The sequence below is a fragment of the Cyrtonyx montezumae genome, unplaced genomic scaffold (genome assembly GCF_038088225.1).
Source record: "Cyrtonyx montezumae isolate F1298 unplaced genomic scaffold, pur_monq_1.0 scaffold_8, whole genome shotgun sequence".
NCBI lineage: Eukaryota > Metazoa > Chordata > Aves > Galliformes > Odontophoridae > Cyrtonyx > Cyrtonyx montezumae.
Genome location: NW_027072089.1, coordinates 81,677,312 through 81,699,706, shown reverse-complemented (window position 1 = coordinate 81,699,706; position 22,395 = coordinate 81,677,312). Strand labels below are relative to the sequence as shown.

Here is a 22,395-nt window from a genome sequence, read left to right as displayed (position 1 = left end):
GACAGGTTCACTCTTCTCTGGGTGGAGAACTGGCTGGAGGGCCGTGCCCAGAGGGTAGTGGTTAATGGAGTTAAGTCCAGCTGGCGTCCTGTAACGAGTGGTGTCCCCCAAGGGTCAGTTTTGGGGCCCATCTTGTTTAATATCTTTATTGATGACCTAGACGAGGGAATTGAGTGTACCCTCAGTAAGTTTGCAGATGACACAAAGCTGGGAGGATGTGTCAAACTGCCTGAGGGTAGGGAGGCCCTTCAGAGGGATTTGGATAGGCTGAACAGCTGGGCTGAGCAAAATGGGATGAGGTTCAATAAGACCAAGTGCCGGGTCCTGCACTTTGGCCACAATAACCCCATGCAATGCTATAGGCTTGGGGCAGAATGGCTTGAAGAATGTAGAGAGGAAAAGGACCTGGGGGTGTTGGTTGATGCTCGGCTCAACATGAGCCGGCAGTGTGCCCAGGTGGCTAAGAAGGCCAACAGCATCCTGGCCTGTATTAGAAATAGTGTAGCCAGCAGGAACAGGGGGGTGATCATCCCCCTGTACTCAGCTCTGGTACGGCCGCACCTCGAGTACTGTGTTCAGTTTTGGGCCCCTCACTACAAGAAGGACATTGAGGCCCTGGAGCGTGTTCAGAGAAGGGCAACAAAACTGGTGAGGGGCCTGGAGCACAAGTCTTATGAGGAGCGGCTGAGGGAGCTGGGATTGTTCAGTCTGGAGAAGAGGAGGCTCAGAGGAGACCTTATTGCACTCTACCACTTCCTGAAGGGGGGTTGTGGTGAGGAGGGGGTAGGCCTCTTCTCCCTGATAAGTAATGACAGGACGAGAGGGAATGGCCACAAGTTGCGCCAGGGAAGATTTAGATTAGACCTCAGGAAGCATTTCTTTTCTGAAAGAGTGGTCAGGCACTGGAATGGCCTGCCTAGGGAGGTGGTTGAGGCACCATCCCTAGCGCTGTTCAAGAAGCGTTTAGATGAGGTGCTAAAGGACTTAATTTAGTAGTTGGGTAGAGATAGTGATAGGAGGATGGTTGGACTAGATGATCTTATAGGTCCTTTCCAACCTTATGAACTTATGAACTTATGAACTTCCCTCTCTCCTGTTCAGCGTCTGAGTTGTCGTGGCAGGGGCCAGCAGCTCCCACACGGGGGTACATTCACAATCTTCCCTGGCCACCCTGAACCGTGGCCACTCACTGCCCCAGCTGGGTAGAATGGGGGCATCGATCTCAGCTTGGCACAAGAGCTTGGAGGAACCGAGGCTTCAGGTCAGGGCACTTCCAGCGCCAACACGAGCGCTGGGGCACGCACTGCACCCTCCCAAACCGGCACCTCCAGAGCTGAACCCTCCCTGCGGTTCCTCAAAGGCCTCCCGCCAACCCCCGACGCCGGCATCGGGGCTCCGTCCGTCGGGCTGCCGGGCGGGAGGCGGCGCGGCGGGCAGGAGGCGGCGCCTTATAGGGCGGGAGCAGCGGGCGCGGCGGCAGAGCCGGGCCGCTACCCTGGACAGCGCCTCGCCGCCATGGTGAGTGAGGGCGGCCGCGAAATGGCGGCTCCGGGACGCGAGCGGACCCCGAACCGCTGGGAGGGAGCGGGGAAGGCAGCTGGAAGAGCGGGGTGGTGGGCGCTGGGGGTGGACGGTGCGCAGTCCCCTTGCAAGCGTGCGGGGCTGCTCCGCTGGGCGCAGCCCGTTCTCTCCCTGCCTGCACTCTGGTGCGTTTTTCTCTATTTCGAGGCGCGTTTGAGCAGCTTACATAAAGAGATTACTGCCGGTGGCGTGATAATCGAAGCGCCCGCGCTAGCCCGCTGCACGCTTTCTTTTTTTCGTCCACATAGCGAATGAACAATAGAGTTTTAGGTTCCAATCTGGCATTTAGGAGAGTTATGGAACGGTGCAGCCATCTGTTCAGCAAGTAGGAGCCTCTCCCCAGAGCGCATCGTGTCCTGCCGTCATGGTAACTTCCCTCGGAGGATCTCATCCCGTTTGCAAACAGCGAGGCACGAAGCGTAGCACCCACCTTAACGCAGTAGAAGAGCACCATGCAGGTGCTCTGCACTCTTGGGCTGAATGCCCTGCCCAAGCTTTTGTATCAGAAGTGGTGACATCGCTTCGAACGGGACCTGATTCTTCTTTCATACAACTTGCCAGCAGTTTTTTTGTTTTTTTCCCCAGTTGATTTTGCAATATATACTGTCATTTCTGCCTTTCGTGAATAATAATCGTTTTGGAATCCCCTTTGCGGTGATCAGCTGAGATATGAATGATATTAAATAGTACTTCCATGAATTGAGTCCTCTTCCTAAAAGTCATCTGTAATTCTGAGTTTATTTTTCCTAGTCAGTGTGTTTGCAGTTTACTTAGAGGTACATGACAGAAAGGAAAATATCTTCCTGAAAAAGACTATAAATGGTGCATAAGTTTATAGAATTACAGAATCATAGAATTTCTCAAGTTGGAAGGGACCCATAAGCATCACTGAGTCCATTTCCCAACTCCACACAGGACCAATCAAAGATCAGCCCATATTCTTGAGAACACTGCCTAGATGCTTCTTGAAGTCTGGCAAGCTCAGTGACATGACTGCCTAGGAGCACCAGAATGGCTTTCCACTGGTTTGCTGAACAGCTATTTTTTGTAATGCTGAGTAAGACAGGAAAACAAAACTAAGTTATTGACCTAGTACTTCTAGTACTTCTTATTCTTCCTAGTACTTCTTCTTCTCCTAGTATCTAGTGGTTGTGAAGCCTGCTTGCAGCGGGAGGTTTGGAACCTGATGATCTTTGAGGTCCATTCCAACCCAAGCCGTTCTGTAATTCTAAGATACTACAGCAGCACAAAGCCTTAAATAATAGCAGCCATTGATACTCTCCCTCTTATGATGCAGTGATTACAATTACAAGTAAACCTGGTGTTCCAGAAGGTAATTTGTGTTATTTATCAGTGACTAGTACAGAAAACATTCAGGTAGAGACAGGTTGAAAGTAAGTTAGAATAGCTTGAAACAGGTAAAGTATTCCATCTGTACTCATCTCATTAGGTCTGAGATGACATCAGTCATATGGGTACAAATAAAAGAAAAAAAAACCCAGATATTGACAATTTATATTCCTGCTAATGGAAATGATACTTGACACTTTTCCTTAACCTGTTATTTCTGGTTCTTAGAACTGTTTCATTCAACCTTTGAGTTATTCTTTGAACAGCTGGCAGCAGGAGCCAGATACAGCTGCCCAGAGTTACGCATGAGCTCTATTAGCATAAGTTCTATTTTGCTCTCCTGTATCTCCAATAATCTGTTATTGCTCAAAAGTGGCTTAGATTTTGCAATCATTATTCACAAACGCAGGCATTCTGAGGGGAAAACAGCCAATTTCCTAAAATCCCCTAAGTGGAACCATGGGTGAAGTTGGTTCTAAAAGTTTGAAAGAGCATCCTCGGAGCATTAGCACCTGAAGATGAAACCCAAGCTTTTGATGAAAACTGTTGCAGTGACATGTAGTGCAGGGCTAAAAGTTGCAGCCCATGAGGGTCTAGGTTGCTCTGGAGCTGATGGAGGGAAGAGAGGAGGATGCTACAGACAGTACCGGGAGCAAACAAATAATAAACTTAAATTTTATGCCAAGAAGTATGAACAGTATTTTATTGTTCACTTCTGAAGTGGCATAGGCAGGTGTGTATTACTGGTGTCCCTTCTACTCTAATGAGAGAGCTTCATCAACATCACAGGTGTTGCATCACTGTTATTGCATCACTGTTATTTACAGAACATAGCATAAAAACACTTTAAAAAGAAATCATTTTGTTGAAGCTGCAAAGCACTCTTCCTGAGGCTTTAAGTGTTTCCTTGTCATTCACACATTATGAAGGCGACTGCAGCAGGACAGTTCTGCTTATGTAGTTCATTATGGCTGTGCTTACTTCAATGGATCTAGGTCAAATTACACTGGCTAAGGATTTGGCTGCACCCTTGAACTTTAAACCGATTATAAATTTTGATTTGTCAGTATATTTTTCATGGGGTCAAATCCCACATTTACAGAGTGAGAGACTGTGTAACCTTGCACAGTGCACGGCAACTAATGCTTACAAAGAGGTTAGATAGCACTAAGGTAAGCAGAAACATGGGGATGGCATGACGCTGATTTAATAAGTTCAAGTTGCTCTACGGTAGTCCAGGTGCAGAGGGATCTGGACCTATAATAATAAATCTCCTATTTAGATAGGAGGTAGAATTTATTAACTTATTTTTTAAGTTTTCTAAGAAACTCAGGCAACCAGTGTAATGTGAGACTGGTGAAGGACACCTAACTCTTCCAAGCACCATGGCCATCATATCATTGTATGATGCTTGATAAATAAATTCTAATTTGCATAGCTGCTTCTAAATATCTCTTATATAAACTTGCATCCTGGCCTTGGTATTGACTCCTTTCTTCCCTAGAAATATTCCCCCCATTCTTAAACGCTGATTGTTGTATCTTCATTACGATCACTCTGACCTGTGAAAAGAAACAAATACTTGTTGTCCATCAGGTACTTCATTCCACGTTAATTTAGTTTAATAGTATTTCTTGATTTTTTTTTTATTAAAGAAAATAGTTAATCAGCTCCAAACACTTCAAAATCGAGCATCTGATGCAAGAGCTGGTGAAAAAATGCAGTAGTATTTTCTTTAGGTATGAATAAACTCAAGATGATTGTAAATACATGATGTTTATTTATTCCATGATTTAAGCCAGCTTCAAGTGTAAATCACATCAGGTAGGAATTAGGCTTTGCCTAATGTTCTCATACCATGATATACGAGAGTTTTTGATTGTTGCCTATAAAACTGATTTAGAAGCCAAGGCACTGAACAGAATTTAGGTACACATAATCACATATAATTTGAGTCTGAAGTCCATATTTAGTGATAAAGTAACATGTCACAAGTGCAGCTTGACTTGTAATTGAAGAAAGGATGGAGAGAAATTAGGAGGATAAAACTAAGTGTACCACAGAGCTAGAGAGCTACTGGAATGAGTCTGCCTCCTGATGGAGCCACGGAAGGATACAAGTAACATTCCCCTGCTACAGCAGAGTTGCACAACCTGGTGAGACTGGGGCCTGCAACACTGCCACATTATAAAAAACATGCTTGAGAATTCAGGTATTTCAAATTTATTAGCCAATTTGTAAGAGCCTGGCAACAGCTGAGGTTATAAATCCATTACTTGAATGCAGCCTGCGTGCCTTTCCTTACAATGTGCTGAACACTTGAGCCATGATAGCTACATCTTTACCCATAGGTCTGCTGCCCTGATGACAAGTAGGATTCAATATGAAATTAAGTGAATATTTATGTCTTCTGTGGAGCTATTTACATACCTAGGTAACACAGCAAAACAAACAAAAACAAAAGACATCTCAAAACTTAATTTTGGAGGGGAGGAGGGATCACTTTTTACATCTTCAGTTACATCGGCTTTAATACTGGAAGTATTCTGATTAGATGTCACTCTAACAACAAAGTTGGGTTTTTTTTGTTGTTGTTTTGTTTTTGTTTTAATCTTTAATTCCTGCAGCTAATGACTTTCATACTGCACTGCATTTGTTCTTCCTCAGTCAAAACTGGCAGGGATACAGTGGTCAAGGTCAGAAGTCACAAACTGAAGGAAATAAAGCCCTGTGTCTCAGAAACAGCTATATGAAGATATGTAATTTGAGGACAAAAACAAAACAAAAACAAAACAAAAAAAAAAAGAGATTGTTTTCATCACTATTGGGGAACATTTTGGTGGTTTTTTTCCCCACAAGGAGGACAGATATGCAAATGAAACAATAAGTTCTTCATATTTGGTATCCTTACATGAAAACCAAATTCAGCAAGGAATGGAAGTTGGAAGTTCGGTGGCCAAGTTTCAAATAACTATCCTAATATCAAGCTTTGGGAATATCAACAGAACCATTCTTTTCTCTGTTCTTTAAGACCCCCTAAATTAAGCTAGGCCCTAGTTATCATCCAAGACACTTTGCTGCTAGCAAAGGTAATGTACTATGGCAGTCTAACTGGAGGAGCTCCCTGTAGAGATGAAGAGAAGTCTACAGTTGCTTTTATTTCTTCTGTGTGTCAGTAGCTCACGCTGTTAGGGACACATGGCGTCGTTGGGGCCTCACCAAGCACAGCACAGTCATTAGCATTTCTATTTTGCTTGGAGAGAAGCAGCTGTCTGGATGTTTCCATGGTGTAACTGGTTTAAGAGTTCTGGACTTCAACATTCCGGTTATATGTGGATTAAACTCTAGGATACTTACTGTTGTCATTAAGGCAGGAAGGGAGCTCATTAGTGTGTGCATGCTCTTATCCCATGCCAGCAGACTATTCCCTTTTACTGGGGTTCCATACCCTTTAAAGAGGTGATTTTGGAGTTCACTGCTCTGATTTAAGGCTTGAAAATTGGTAAATTTAGAATTTTGGGGGGAGGTGGTGGAGGAAAGATTCCCATGCTCTCTTTCTGGCTTCCTTTTTAAACTGGAAAACCAGCTGTCGCTTCCTTTCCTCTCTTCACCTAGGCTTCTTTCATCACAATTGAAGTCAAAAACATGAAATAACATTGGTTTCTGCTCTCAAGGATCTAAGGGAAAAAAGCGAGAGAAAAGATTAATGACTGGTTAACAGAAGAAGAAGGTATTTTCCTCTTGAAGTGTTGTTATGTGTTCTCAAGTAACACATTGGAAAACACACATCAGATACTGTTTCTTTGTTTCCCTATATTACAGGTGCATTTTCACAGCCAGCATGAAATAAAAAAGTGCTTAGTTCCTTGCATTTCACTCTGGGCTGGATAAAACTGCTCCCAAAAGTAATGTGCTCTCAAACTGGCAGGGAATCAATGGCTGGCAAATCTAGGGTGATTTCCATGCCAAGGAACTGGCACATCTTTCAGTAAGGCAGTTCTGAATAGCACCATCCACACCCACTTGCTCTCCTGTCACTGACTGGGACACGCCAAGTTACTTCTACTGCAGTTCAGAAGGTCAGATGTGAGGTCGTGTGAGCTCTGCATCTGCTAAAACTTGGTATGTGTTGCAGAACAGTATTTTATTATGGACACTTTTTTTCAGTGTTTGTCAATAGTCCTTGCAGTTCCACGCTACAAAGTCTAGTTTTGTATCTACAAACTTGTTGATCTGTTATTCACATCTCATGGATGAAATAGTTGCATCAATTTGCATTATGGATTGACCAATTATGGATTGACCAAAGGTGCTCCTCTTTACAAAACCAGAAACTTTTCTACTTTAAAGAAAACATCCTTGTGCAGTACTTACAGTAACAGCTGCATCTCTTCTCTCAGCAGAGACTGTTTCCTTACTCCTCTTCCTGGGATAGAATCCCAGTGTCATTTTGCTGTTACACAGGAGACAGTACAAGGAGCCTTGGTGGTACTGGTTCCCACTGGAACCTAACTAGAGCTTGGACTATACCCTTTCTGAGATGTGTCTTACAATACTCACAGAAAGCTATCTATGTATGAAGCAAGACAAAAAACACAATTTCCAAGCTTAAGGATGAGAAGACATCAGAAAAAAAAAAAGAATATCAGATTAGAGAAGTGTTTATAAATTCTTTTCTTCTCTCCACTTTCTGCTCTTTTAGAAAGCAGAGATGACAGATGCCTTCCTGGCCTGCCAGTGTGCAGGTGTGCTCGATATCAGCAATTCTCTTCACTCTCCAAAGTGTAGACATCTTATTTCATACAAGTTGCCTCAGAAATGTGAACCTCCCCCCTAGAAATCAGCATCTTCCTTTGAAAAAGGTACTTGAGGACTCTGGAGTGACCCTCAAAAGCACCCTTGCATTTTTTCCTCCCCAAATACTGGAGCAAATGGCTTTAACTGGAAGCTTGAAGTTGAAGAAACATGAATCTGCCCATGCCAAAAACCATAGAAGTCAAAGTATGTAACTTTTATGGTTTTATGGTATTCTGTTTAATTTCCAAACTTCTCTTAACTAGCAGAAGGCTAGTTATCTAACCTAAGACTTTTATTGTTCTATTATGTGTCAAAAGCTTCACAGGATGCTCACACATCCCTTGAAAGCTGAGACAGCTTGGGATTTCTGAGAGCAGAAATACATTTGAATATTAGCTCAGAAGTAGGCAGTTTGTGCAGAGAAATAGAAAAAGTAGCATTTAGTTTTACTGCTCTGAGAAATACCAGTAGCTTTCCATTTCAGTGAAAGGCAATATTGAGAACCTTTTGTTTGTAGTGTGGTTATTCCTTCCCTAATGCTGGAGATTCTGTGAGCTTGCATTTGAATAGTGTCAGAAGAAAAAAAAAAAAAACAACCTTTGAAATACAAAAGACTAGATGAGAGTTATTTTGCTTACAATGAAAAACTCAGAAATATCCCCCATAGCTTACCCTAAAGCATGAAGCACCACTCCCCTCCTCCACTTTACACCTAGTAAATTAGGTAGCATCATGGTATTTCACATCAGATATCATTGATACTTATCCTCAGGACCACATTTATTACAACTTTTTATGAAATAATTTACTTTTAAGCAAGCATAAGCTGTAGCCTATTATAATATAACATATCCATGCTCAAAGAAAATAATACCTCGATTGTACCTTCTCTACAATCAAAGTTTAAAACACTTGCTTTCTCACTTAGTGTGTGCAAAAGGAAGTCATCTCCTTCTGTGACACCTTTGAGAAATGGCAGAATTTAGATCAGAGATTGTTTTGGTTGAAAATTGCACAGCTGAAGCCCAACCCAGAGAACAGATTTGGGGGATGGGCGTAAAAGGGAGAAACAACACAGAACTTATCATTTTCCCCCCAGATGTGTCTTTATGAGTGTAGAAGAGGGTTTGTATTTCAAGATTTTGGCTCACAGCTCATGGCTCCGCTTAGTATACATGCATTCAGAAATACTCAAGCCCTAAGCACTCAGTATAGATATGGAAGATCCTGATAAGTTAAAACCAAAGAAACCCATATCAGTCTCCAAGTTTTCAGCAAATCTGGGGGCTCATGTGCCTTTATTTTTTTAATGCTGTCCCAACTCTTCATAGGTCCTCCTTCAAATATGACTGCATGGGTAGACACCGATGCAAACATAGTTCTTGGCAGTTCTCACTGGCTGCAATAACGTGGTTATTTATGCAAAGAGGACACTGTTGTGGAAGTAACACTGTAATGCAAATTAATACTGAGCCAAATAGCAAGGTATTCACAGCAACATGACCCTCTGCAACCCTAAATACAACATGAGATCATTAAACTCCCATGATGAATTAATTCCTCAATCTGGAATCAGATGAGGTTTGAATATTTATTACCTGAAATTATCTTGCACTTGACTCAATAAGCCATTCTGGGTTATATTATGATCAACATTCCATTGTTCAGATCCTCAAGTTAATGCACCAGAAAATTCTATCTAAATTAGAAAGAAGAAATGTGTATAGTTAAGATGAAGGAAGTGTTCAATTAGAACCCTCAGATGACACAGTGCTTAGACCTAGCTAGAAAAAGTCCTGAAGGATGTCTTTAGACATCACCTACCAATTTCCTTCATAGTATCTTGCTGAAATAAATCATTTCAAGCAAATGTTTTCTTCTAAAGACAAGGGATATTTGCCTTTCTTTTACTTCACTTGCTTAAATAACTCTCATTGCTATTGTGTGTTTGCTACCCCACTGCATTTACAGATTCTACATACTTCAAAAGAGGTGTACGTTTCTTGCTACAGTCTGTTTTCAAGGGGAACTGTGTTTTGTTGCTACTTTTTTTTCCTTACTTCCCTTGTACTCTACAATATTTCACAGTTAGATTTTTCATCATTGCCTTCTCCACTTCAGTCAGACGACAGGTCTTTCTACCAAATAGTTGTTCTGTGTCTGCTAGTTACTTTTTATTCCTCTTTTATTCCTTCTCTAGGAATGACAGCTTCCCATTTTATCTGTCTTTAAGGACGTACGTAGTGATACTTTACTGCAACAGCTCTAGGTACCATCAATGCTAATTGAAACATGTCACTGAAAATGAATGCACTTATTACATTTACTCGTAAGAAATCACCATTTCTTCAAAATGCAATTCCCAACAGCACACATTAAATGCAAAATAAGAAATGATGATGCCTCTTTGAAGCAACAGCAAAACCAAAGAGACTTGGAACATCTGCTTCACTTGTTGGAAACTTGAGCTCACAAGCAGCTCATTTTCTGGAAACAGGCACTAGAGACTTGATCGGTGCCCGTGATATATATCAGGTCTCAATTTAGGCTGACCTTGCCAGCAACCCTGTTTACCTTCTAACAGCTACCTGTCTACTTCAGGCAGTGCTGAACCTCATCTTTACCTAACAACGGAGGGAACCAGTATTTTTCCACATGACCTCTAAATTTGTAATGGCTCTAACTTTTATGATACTTTCAGAAGTAATTAAATCAATCCAGACAGATGTGACAGTCACTGTGGTGCAGTTTTTTTCATGTAGATCACAAGTCACATGGAAATTCCCAACTTCAGGATAAAGTAGAACAGTTCACTTGGAAGCAACCTACAGAGGTCAAGTTCAACCACCCAACCACTTCCAGGTTAATAAATAGCACAAGCATGCTTCTGATGGTGTTGTTCCAATGGTTCTTGAACACTGACAGGCATGGGACATCTATTGCCTCACAAAGAAGCCTGTTCCAACATTGAACAGCCCTTAGGTCAGCTTAGGTTGAGTTTAGCAGGGGGTCTTCCACCATAAGGGAGAGAGATGTGTGAAAAACCTCTACCAGTAAAGCCAGTTTTTCAGTACTGAACATAAAGCAAAAGCCATATTTTCATAAGACTAACATATCTGCTGAAGCACTGAACGTCTTCTAGGTATGCATTCTTTCCATGTTAGCTTTATTGACATGCTCAATCTTCAAACTTTTTTCTGCTTTTGCTTTCCTTCTTTAAATCAGCAGTTAATCATAAATGAAAACTAGCATCAATCCAAAAATTTGAAGATCAAAGTTTATGAAACGGAACAGATTTGATGCTTATGAGTTTACCTTGAATGTGCAGATTTTTGTTTTATAAGCAAACACTTTAATCTAAAACTTTGCATTCCTTTCCCAGAATGAGTTGCACTTACAACAATGAAGTTCCCAGTACTGAGTTGCATACCTGCATTCCTCATACAGCAGTTCAATGGTTTTGAATTTGGGTTATGACCTCAAAGTGAAATTGAAAGGTTTTGCGCGTGTTGCTGAAACCTTAGAAGCTTGGGTCCGAACTCTAATCCACAGCAGCACATTGCAAACACCTCCTCCTCTTCCACTCTTTTCCTTCCCCCTTTCCCTCTTCCATTCCTATAAATCATTCGGCAATTATCTTTGCCTTTAGGCAGCAACTAGGCAAGAAAGAGCATAGCAAATGACTGCAGAACACAAACACTTCATTTCTCTAAGAGGCAGATAAATATAATCAGATTTCCTTCACCTTAACTGTAAGAACAAATCTGTAAATTGAGTGCTGTTGCTTTTAAGGACGTGGCTGAAGCAGGCTACAACATGGCTTATCATACCAGCCTCTGAATGGAGAAAAACAGAGAGCACATATCATCAGTGCCAGTTTTACTCCTATGCAGGATGAATCTCCCCTTTTTTAGTGATGCCCCAGCATCTCTCATTACCTTACCTTGCCTATAACCATGCCCTGAGTAAGGAAAAAAAACTGGTTGATATCTTACAGCTGGCTCAGCTCTGCCTTTTCTCCAAGGCCAGCAATTAAAGCACCTCTAGCAAAAGACATTGCCACAGTTGCCTTGCAGCACCTGGCTGCTCTACCAGAATCCTTCATTAGAACTTTTGAAGAGAAATTAAAGTATAAAGTCTCTACTCCTGGCAGTGTGCCCAGTGAGTCTGGCCAAATGGGCCATTATGCCCATGTGCTGCTCTGCTGGTCCCAGTGGCACTCAGCATTTACTCAAAAAGTGTTGGGTTATAATTATGCACTAAGCAATCTCCCTCTTAAGCCTTCTGCTTCTTCCAGGTCCATTCCCATATGGCAAGAAAATAAAAGTATCTCATGGTTTACATCATGCGTAATTTGACAGAGCATTGGGGCAGATTCTGATGCATTGTGCCTCTGTGAATTTAGTTCACCCAGTTTGAATTTGTTTATATGTGCAATTTTCCAAAGAGGAAATGCAGCTGGGTAGCCTCAGTAGCTTTATTAGGAGGATTAAACAAAATATCATTACTATAGAAGTGCTTTTGTGGGTTTTAATCCCACTTTGTATAAGTTTGAAAGCTTAACTTTAACCTCTAGAATATGTTAATTTAGGAAAACAGGAACTCATCTCAGAAGGACTACTGTTTGGAGGATCTATAGTAACTAGAGAAGTAAAAAAAAAGAAAAGAAAAGCCAACCAAGCATGTGAACATCTGTCTGATTCTGTTCCAGTAGATGAGACTACCACTCCCATCCCTTCACTGCAGCACCGGAATGAGCTGCTGAAGGGAGCCAGGCAAAACTGCTCAGGGAGCACATTTTAGAAAATCCTTTTTGATCCCCCCTGCCTGTAACAGGAGGTGCAGGCAGTCCCTTGCACATTAATCCCCGTTGTGGGGACACAGCGTTACATTGCAGACATCTGGGACAGCAACCAAGAAACCTACTTCTCAGACATAGAGTACCCTTTGTCTCGCAGCACTGCCAGGACTGTGGGAAAACAGAGTGGGTGGTTTTTTTGTTGTTTGTTTTATTTTTTAGGTTCATTGTCTAACTAGCCATGAGATCCTGCACGCAGGTTTAAGATCTGCTATTCATCTTTCATTTTAACGTTGTTACAATGGAAAATTGAGAAAAGAAACAGTGCTAACAAGGACACGTTGTTCGTTTGTAACGTTTGCTTTCTCCATAAAAATGTCAAAACCCATATGCCAAGTGTAAGAAAAGCCCTTCACACATCATGCTAACTCACAAAATCAGCTTCTCTGCAGTGACAAAATCTGAAAGTAGCAAGGAAAGCTGAACTATCATGATGTGGCATACTTGGGAAAGTGAGCTGCCTTGTAAACTTCTTACTATAATTCTCTCTGCCATTCCACTTGCTCCCTGCCTCCATCTTGTTCATTCAGCATCTGAGTCTAAATCAGGGATGCTGGATATAGTTGCTGCCGTTTTCTTGGGAACTGACAGGCCACGTCTAAGGTCTCCCTAGAGAAATCTGCTTTAATTACAAGTTAAGCTGATGTTCCCCTGTGTGGTAGGTAGAATCAAGCAGATTACTTTTAAAAGGATTGTACTGATCTGCTTTGGTGACAATTTCATTTTGAAACTCTGATAACGAACAAGTGGATAGAATATAAAGATGTGGTTTTGGCGACTGCCTATGAATGACACATTACTAAGAGGGCCACAACAGTCACTCTTTCTTTCTGCTCTTCTTTTAAGACCAGATGAGTTCTATTTTGAGCATTGTGATTTCTGTGTTTTGTTTTAGTGATTACTTAATATGATTATAATGAACAGAGAGGAAAAAAAAGTTTGGAAACTGCAGAAGGGAAATCCTGCAAGCAGCAATTATACAAAGGGTGTTTTCCATCCTGGAGAGAACGACTACTCAGTGTTTTACAAGGTAAAACAATGAAACCACATAATAGGCTGCATGCTTTCAAGTGCTTAAATTATAAATAGAGGTTGGAAAAGCAAATGATTATTAATTGGTTCTTAAAACACTTTTACGCTAACCCAAGAAATCGTAGTGGGGGGAAAAACAAACAAACAAACAAACCCGCCAGAAAAACCTTCCAGATCCCTTTTCCTTCTCCTTAAAACAATGAAACAGATGATTTTGTAAAATCAGCTTGTCTCATGATGTTATTGCCATCTCACAGTAGCATGATTAATATAGTAGCCAGGCTTACATTATTCTATACGACAAATTAACACCGTATTTTTTACGACTTATAACAAGGTTGGATAGTCTAAAAACACTTATGTCCAAAATAACATTGTAAGCAAGTAATGAGCTTTCATGAGAAACTCACCTTTGACATTGATATTGCTTTGACCTGATCTGAGCCATGAAGAGGCTGTAAGGCAGGTGTTTCTCCACTTGGGTCCTCATTCCCAGATACGGGCAGAGCGAGTGCAGCACCAAGCAGGGCAGCAAAACGCTTGCTGAAAAGAAACATACTGTTAAGCAAAAAATAATAATCCTGGTACAGAAGAGGCCTAAGCATCAGTGACATTTCTCTGGAAGCGAAGAGCCTGGAGTGTGTTGGCTCCTCACTTGAGGACAGCTCAAACTCCTAAGCCAGGCATGTTGCATGAAAGACCATAACTTGCCTTCTTGAGTAGGTCTCTCAGCCTGAGCTGACCAGGTAAAGGGCTGTCTGAAGCACAGACACCTCCTGAAGCAGTTGTTTGCCCCTTTCTTCTCCAGGACAACCTGCTGCCTGGAGGGAAAGCCAAGAACCTACCTTTCCACCTCTCCTGTCAGGGGGAGCCCTTTACCCTGCACCTCTCTAGTTGTGTATTTTCCTTAATAGAAGTCTCTTATAGAGCCTTCTCCTTCAGACAGAGCACTACCTCCTCCACCACCACCAAACCCCAATCCATTCCTGGTAGACAGTGCCATTTGTTCCAAGTACAGTGATGAAAGTATGTCACCAACAACTGCAAACCATTAGGCTCACATTTCTATCCACATGGAAAAGGAGAGGTGTGAGAAATACAATCTGGATGGTAGTGCTTGTCTCGTGGATTAACCCCAGCCCTCGGTGTCCATTGGGAGACCCTCACTCATAAAGCATCTTTTGGGTTGCAACAAACAAGCATGATGAGGGGCTCTGCCTCCCTGTTGTGAGAGCCCTGTGACAGAGCCCTGTTGTTAGTAGGCCACTCTCTGGGAGTAATTCCCTGACAGCGATGAGATGTCAATGCAGGGGCTTGTCAGGAGAGCTGTGTCCTCCTCTATATGTAGGCCATTCAAACTTGTGCTTCACAGAGAACGATGTAAAAGTTTTTCCACCTTCAGGCCACAAATCTACCTGCTGACATGGTGTCACTGAAGGCACCATCCAATTGCTTTGGAAACAGCAGTAATTCCTCCAAAAACAGCAGGAGAAAAGAAGGGACAGGAAGGGTTCCCTGCACAGCAGATCTCCTGACCCAGTCATTGCTGTGCAGCACTCTGCAGTACAAGACCACATCCTACCATCCTTATTTCCAAGCACCAGCAGGCACAAATACTGCAGTCTTCAACCCACGCAATGAAGAATATATTTGCTGAATCCTTGTCAGGTGTCTTACAGCAAGATTCCTGTTCATTTTAAGGTGTTCTTTTTCTACAAACTCAGGTCTAGCAAAGACAGCTTGCAGTAAAGGAATTAGTGAACTCACTGCACCACTGACCCCTTTCAAGATTTAATCCTTCTTCACGTGTTCAAGCAGAGAGAATGCAGAACTAAAAGTCAAGGAAGCAAGGAAAAAATGTGCTATGCTGTGTAAGAAGCACCTTTTAGCAAGCTCCTAGGAACTCAGGCAGACCCAGTGTTCTGCTTGGTACAGGTTCTACTAGCAGCCTACCCCTTTCCTGAAGGCACTGCTAACCAAGTGGTGAATGTCTCCAAACAGCAAGAAAATAAGAGAACCATTAGATACAAGCGTCCTCATTTTCAGATGCTGGGATCAGAGATGGAGCTAGACAAAATATTGCAGGAAAAAAAAGTCTATTATTCAAATTCTACCCACTTGGGCAGCCCCATTACCATAACTGCTGAAATAAAACTTGAGGCTACATTTTGCAATAACTGCTTAACAAACTTTGCATTCTTCCTTTCAATTTTCATATAATAAAACATTAGCTCTTCTGCTTATTGAGGAAGCCGATGAATACACAGTGTTCCCTTTAGGTAGTGTGAACTAAGCAGCTACCAAGGCAATATTACTCAAGTCTTCCTTTGCATCTGCCTCTCTCTTATCTTTTCACCCTCAATAACACCACCAGCTACTCAGCTTTCTCTATGGTGACAAAATCAGCGCAGGAGAAAGGGCTCAGCACTTCTGGCTGTAACCACTCTTCATGCAGCTGTTCTCTATATCTTTGTGAGAAAAAGTAGAAAGCAGCCTGTGTGGTGGCTCAGCTCTGCCACCAACTTATTCAGTCAGATAACCAGCAGGCCTGCAAGCTACCACTCTCACAGAGGATGCCAACCTGTATACAACCATATTCCACATAAGAGAATAACCTTTGGTTGCAAAGGCGTTGTCCTCTTTATCACAAGAAATGCTGAATTTGGTAACAGCAACCTGAAAGTGTCCAGACATTTGCACATACACGTGCATATTTTAGCAGCAGAATGGAATGCATGTTCCAAAATATGAGAAAACAAAATGAATTAAATGTAATCTGGTTGAAAAATATTGGAATTCAGATAAATTGCTGTCAAACAAAACATGGCCCTTGCTGATATCTTTCAGAAATACCATGTGTTTCTCAAGTGTGAAGTGGCACTACTCATTGTAACTTTTAAGTTACTTTTGAAGTCCTTTCAATAATTTACTGAACAGAAAACCAGCATCTCTCTTTCCTGGACCACTTACAGTTTATTATAAGTGTCTTTAGGAGAAAGGGAACAGAAAAAGAAGTATGTCAAAACGCCTACCTGTGCAACCTGGTCTAGGGAGCTGCTTTGGCAGGGAGGTTGGACTGGATGATTTCTGGAGGTTCCTTCCAACCCCTACAATTCTGTGATTCTGTGAAGATAATTCATTTTTTATTTTCCACGCTAATGATGGAACAATCTTCTGTAGGCTTTTTTTTTTTTCCTCTACTGTACTTTTCAACCAGACTTCTTTGTATTACATTATAAATGATTACATGACTTACATTTCCAAAACAAAGACACAGATTTCTCTTTTCTCGTAGCTGCAAAATAATAACTGTATCTTTAGATGGAGTCATCAGTAGTTCTTGCTATTAGCTGCTTTGGGTTATCTTCTGCAAAACAAGAGCACTACCAAACGTTCACTTATGCGAGCACAGCTCTGGATGAACCTGGACCACAAGCAGAACAACCCTTTCTGAAGTACTGCATGGCGTGGGTCACTGCTGTCACACTATTAGGACAAGTTCAGTTACAAAGTGCTGCTGGCTTCACAAAGCCACTTGTTAGGTAGGAATCAATCAGTGAGTTTGCTATGCTACATCATCCCACAGAGATGCTTGTTGCAGGGGCAAAAAAGTCTTTCGGCTGGCACCCTTTACCCTAGAGGGCTGTGCTTCTTCTAGGAGCTGTGGCAATCTCTGGGCTGATTAATTCCTTGTAACGTAGGCTATCCCTTAATCATAGTCAGTCATCAGAGTTGAATTAAAGTCCATGAATGTGGAGCACAGAAATTTCCATATCAAATACGGAGTCTAGTTTCTGGTTCTTGAAACAATTATCTAAAATGCTAAAAAAGATCTAAGATAAGTTCCCTTCCAGCTAACTTTTTCTTTCTTTCCCTTCCTCCCTTCCTGTCCCTTCACCCAGAGAAGCAGCAGTCCTCACTCAGCTGGCTGGCTACTTCTCTCCTGAGCTCACATCGGCTTGTTCTTCCAGTGAAATTACCAAGCAGTGAGCTCCACACATTAATTGTAAATAGCATAAATAAACACTTTACTATCAGCTTCCAGATGCCCTGCCTCCCAGTTTCATCTAACTTCCCCTTGCTCCAGTGACACAACTAATTGCAGCCTCTGGCTCACCTTTCTGCCTTCAGCTTCATCTCTCTCTGCTTTCCTCTCTGCTGTCCTCTAAAAGTGACAAAATCCCACAAGGTGGTCTTTTGATGAAGAACAGTCCCCCACTGCACATCTTTGTTCCAGATTAATTTTAAATCCTCTGGGTAATAAAAATATAAATAACTAATTCTGCAAGCAGTTACACCACAGTCCTGAGAATTTACTTAGTCTTTGCTTTTCTTCATTTCAGCCCCTATTGCAGCCACTATTTCTTCAATAAATGTGCATTCAAATATATGCAGGTATCTAAAGTAAGGTTCTTTAGACACAATGATAAATTCAGATTAATTCCAGCACTGCTTAGTAGCTGACTATTTGTGGAGCAGAAAGCTCCAGGGAATTAAGGAAAAGATGCCACCTCAATAAGAGAAATCACCATACAGTTAACATAATAATTATTTTTTTTTAAATCATAGTTGTCTCAAATATCACATTTACTTCCAGAAGCTGACACATAAGTCTGGTTTTTGTTTGAAGCCTGAAATGAAATCTTTTTTGTATAAAGAGCATTTTAATTTTGGCATAGCAAGTCATCCCAAACTTCTTGAGATACTAAAATGACACCCCAGGCTTTTGCTTGAAAAAGAAACCACTAATATGAAAGGTTTCCAAGTAGTGGAAGATTGAATACAGTTCACTCACCTATAGGAAATATATTTCAGAAAGCAATTTAGAACCCACCTTATCAGAAAAGCCTCACAAACCTATATGTGTTTGCATACACTTCATAATACTTAGTAATTAAAAGACAACTAATTATTGATTAATCAAAATTATTGCCTGTAATAGAGTGCATAAAATACTAAGAACATTTTGAACAGAAGTTCACCATTCCAGCTTAGGAAAGCTCAGTATTTCTGTTTCTGAACGTGAAGGAGCATTTAATTTTAGAATACCAATCTTTAGAGTTTTCCTGGTTGCAAGGATCCCATACCTCAGGTAGAATTCTCTTTCCAAAGGGTTTGCAGCTGCGAGGACCTAGAACCTGTGGTGTGTTCCCGAGCCTGTTGTCCATTCCTACTCTCACACTTCAGTCTCTCCCAAAGAATCAAAGTTAGTCAGTCACTTATTCCCCTTTCTGTTGCAAAAAATATTGAAACTCATAAGGAATACCTACATTACATAATAATTTCTGGCGTTATTTTCTCTCTCCATTTTTCCACCTGAAAGCTTTGATTTGCTTGAATAACCTGACTCCGTTTTTTAGGTGTAGGTAAACAGGCCTACCACTAATCTATCCTAAATCCTGCCAAATTGCCAGCATTGCCAATACCCAGAGCCATGCCCTGTACAACAGAAGGGAAATCATGAAACACACATTAATCTTTAGCCTTGTAGCTCAGATTCCTTCATTGATAAAGCCTATTACAGTGATTTGTCAGAGAGAGAAGTACATTCTCTGAGCAAGTATTTTTGTACAGGTTAATTTTATTTGCTTGTCTTCAAATATACAGCAGATCATGCTGAGCAAGCCATTTTCATTTAACCTGTCCAGAGGCACTGTTAAGGACACATTCTAAACATCTGAAACACAGTCTGGTCTTTCATAGAGGTGCTAACAGAAAGGTGACAGACCACTAACACAATTCCAACTACGTTTTTCAAAGTAGGAGGTTTTTTTTCCCCCCAGATTACTACTGCTACATAAACAAAAATATTGTATTTAACAACTTTTAAATCCATAAGACAGCTAAACAAATGTTTTTATTTTTCTTCCCAAAAGCTAAAATAAGCTGTGAGGGAATCAAAGGGAATGCAAATGCTGGGAGACATACTTATTTATTCCGATGGGCCTCCTAGAAATATTAATATAATAAGGACTGCAGTGATCACTGCTTAGCTCCCTACTCAGTCACCAAGTCACAAATGTTCCAAGCCTTCCAGCTCAGCATCTTTAGTAACTTAGACTTAAAAAAAATCACAGTGTCTGTGAAATAGCCCTCCTCTTTCTGCCTCCCTCCAGAGATTGACCTTCTTTACTAGAGATCTGAATCGTCTTCCAAGCTTTTCTATAGGAACCCAGTGCCTCATTTAGAGAAATCTCAGTTGGCTCAACACAAAGCTTTCCTTCCTTATGAGTAAAGCATCAGTCTGAGAACAACTAAGCAGCATTACAAAGTTCACCAAAAGAGTTGCCAGTAATTTTGTTTGTGAAAGCAGAATGAAAAAAAAAAGAATCTTTACTAGAGAGAAAACAACATCCATCACAGATGAGCTTGCTGTGACAGTGGCTGTTCTTTTGTGAAAGCCTCATTTCCAACATGGTCTCCAGTAGCAAGGCCTCTATTGTCATTCAGACAACAATCTGCCCTAACTTCATCTTTAAAGAGGTGCTTTTTGTTCAGGAGATGTGATGTGTCATACCCTGGAAATACTTGAGCAGGACATACTCTTTGCCAAGTTACTGCTCTTTTAATTGTATTCTTCATGTGAGCTATTAGATAATGTTTTTATCCCATATGTTTATATGTTATTATATTTATTATTTTTTAGGAGCACCTGAAAGCTTTTGACCGGGAAGTAAATGCATTTGTGGATTACATGTTTGGACCTCGAGGTAAGCTGCTTTACCTACAATCCTTTTGGAAAACCTTGCCTACCCAGATTGCCACTCAAATATTCTGACAGTTAGAAACAGAAAATGTTGGCTGTTGACTATCTTGATAGTCTGTAGCTGAAAAATATGAACTAGGCAGAATTGTGAAATTTGCAGGAACATAACACTGTTGTAGGAAATCTGCCAAAGCACTGCATTGATAGAAAGATTTTGTTTTGACTGTTTAACGTATTATCTGTAATACAAATTAAAAGCAGGCACAGCTTATACTGCAGATGAAAGATGAAACACAAATCACAAATATCACAAATTTTTAGAGTTCCTTGTTTCTGAAAATATCATTTCAGCTTTACATCCTAATATAGATTAAAGAAAAAAGAAAGCTTTGATTTTTCTCAAAGTAGAAGTTGTGTTCTTGGGGAACTGACACTCAGTAATAATCTAGGCCTTGTTTGGTCCATCTGTCTAACAAATAGCCTCGTTCAGAAGGATGCTGAGCACAGCAGCAAGAAAGCATTCTTAGCACCTTGCAGGGTCACGTCCACAATTTCAACAACCTGCTAGATGGTGTGAAAAAACAGATGCAGCTTTCTACTTCCTGTTATTCTTCCTGAAAGAGTTTGGCTGAAAATAACTTGAATGATTGCAGAGCTGGTTTAGCAGAACTTGGAGGTGCCCAGCGCTCTGTCAGGACTAAAACAGGTAATAGCTGTAATAATTAGAGCCAGGGACAAGAATACTGACTGAAGTAGGACTGCAGAAAGAAAGAGAAGGGCTATTGCAAGGTGAGGATGGAAGTGTCAAAATCAGGATTAAGATTAGAATGGGGCCAAGCAACTAAAGGGAAAAGTAAGAGATGAGTTTAGGCAACAGAACCAGCCTTCAAGACCGTCTTGCTTGTTAGGAGATCTGTTTTTCAGGGTGTCCAATTTCTGGAACAGCATTTAAAGCCAAAATTTCTGCTGGTGGGTATGGATGATTATATGATTATTTACTCTCATTTCATTGCAATAATATTCTCCAGGCTGAAGAAAGAGTTCTTGCTCAATTAGGAGGATGAGGGAAAGAAAATGGTGGCATTCTTAAAACCAACACATTCTACTTTTTCTCAGCTGCCTAGCTGAGTACAACATATTTTCCATTCCTTCTGCCATAGATGTGAAGCTTGAAAGAAAGCCTTCTAGTGAAGAAAAAACAGCTTGCAACTGCAGCAGAAGTGATTAAGACCGATAGAATGAGTTTAAGTAACAGCTTCTACAATAAACATATGTTAATATTAGCAAAAAAACAAACAAAGCAACCTGATCGTTAGCATAAAAGTTGTTTGTTTTTTTTTAAATGGAAGTGGTGTTCCCCACCATTCCTCTTTCCTCAATGGAAAATTTTTTGAAGGGGCAAGCTGTAATTAATCCAACACAGAGTCCCAGACAGATCTCTTCAGATTTTTACAACGGAGTTAAGTATTATTTGTAATACTTACCAAGTACATCACCATCCCTCTTCAGACAGTATGATGATGAAGACAGTATTTGTTTCTCCATGCCTCTTCACCACACTCTTTTATTAGGAGCTAGTTGTATAATTATGCTGTATCATGCATTTCATGAGTAAAAAAGCTTCCTCCAATATGTTTATTTCCATAAATAATTCACAGTGAGCTGCAAACTGTTTTAAATTGGATAGAATGGCCTCCCCCCCCAAAAAAAAAAGTAAAATGAATTCTTGAGAGCTTTCCCAATTGTCTAAAACCAACAAGTTATTCCCCTTCTTTCTCTGCACAAGTTTTCATATACTTCATTCAGCAACAAGATAGCTTAAAAAATAAACATCAGTGCTGTTTTCTTTTAAAATCAACCCCACACATAGCAATTATTGAAACAGGATTACCACTGCAGTGGCTATAGTTGTCATAACTTGATGTCAAGCAGGGGAAAAAGCCAGGCACGAGTTCCTGAAGGCAATCTTGACTCACACTGGTAGTTACCAGGTTAACACAAACTGCAGTACCATGTAACTAGAACAAGGGGTTCGCTGCTAAAGATACAAATTTGATTGACACGAAGGCCT

The 22,395-nt window shown here is 41.0% G+C and overlaps 1 protein-coding gene across 1 annotated transcript in view; it reads left to right on the top strand.

Moving 5' to 3' along the window:
* The first annotated feature begins 1,425 nt into the window (after positions 1–1,425).
* The window catches only part of ELOVL2 (ELOVL fatty acid elongase 2), a 35,405-nt gene continuing 14,435 nt past the window's right edge, over positions 1,426–22,395 (top strand). Inside the window, exons 1-2 of the mRNA XM_065752333.1 lie at positions 1,426–1,518; positions 20,265–20,328. Of these exons, the coding sequence (XP_065608405.1) occupies positions 1,516–1,518; positions 20,265–20,328 (67 nt within the window). The 5' untranslated portion in view covers positions 1,426–1,515. The remainder of the gene's footprint in view (positions 1,519–20,264; positions 20,329–22,395) is intronic.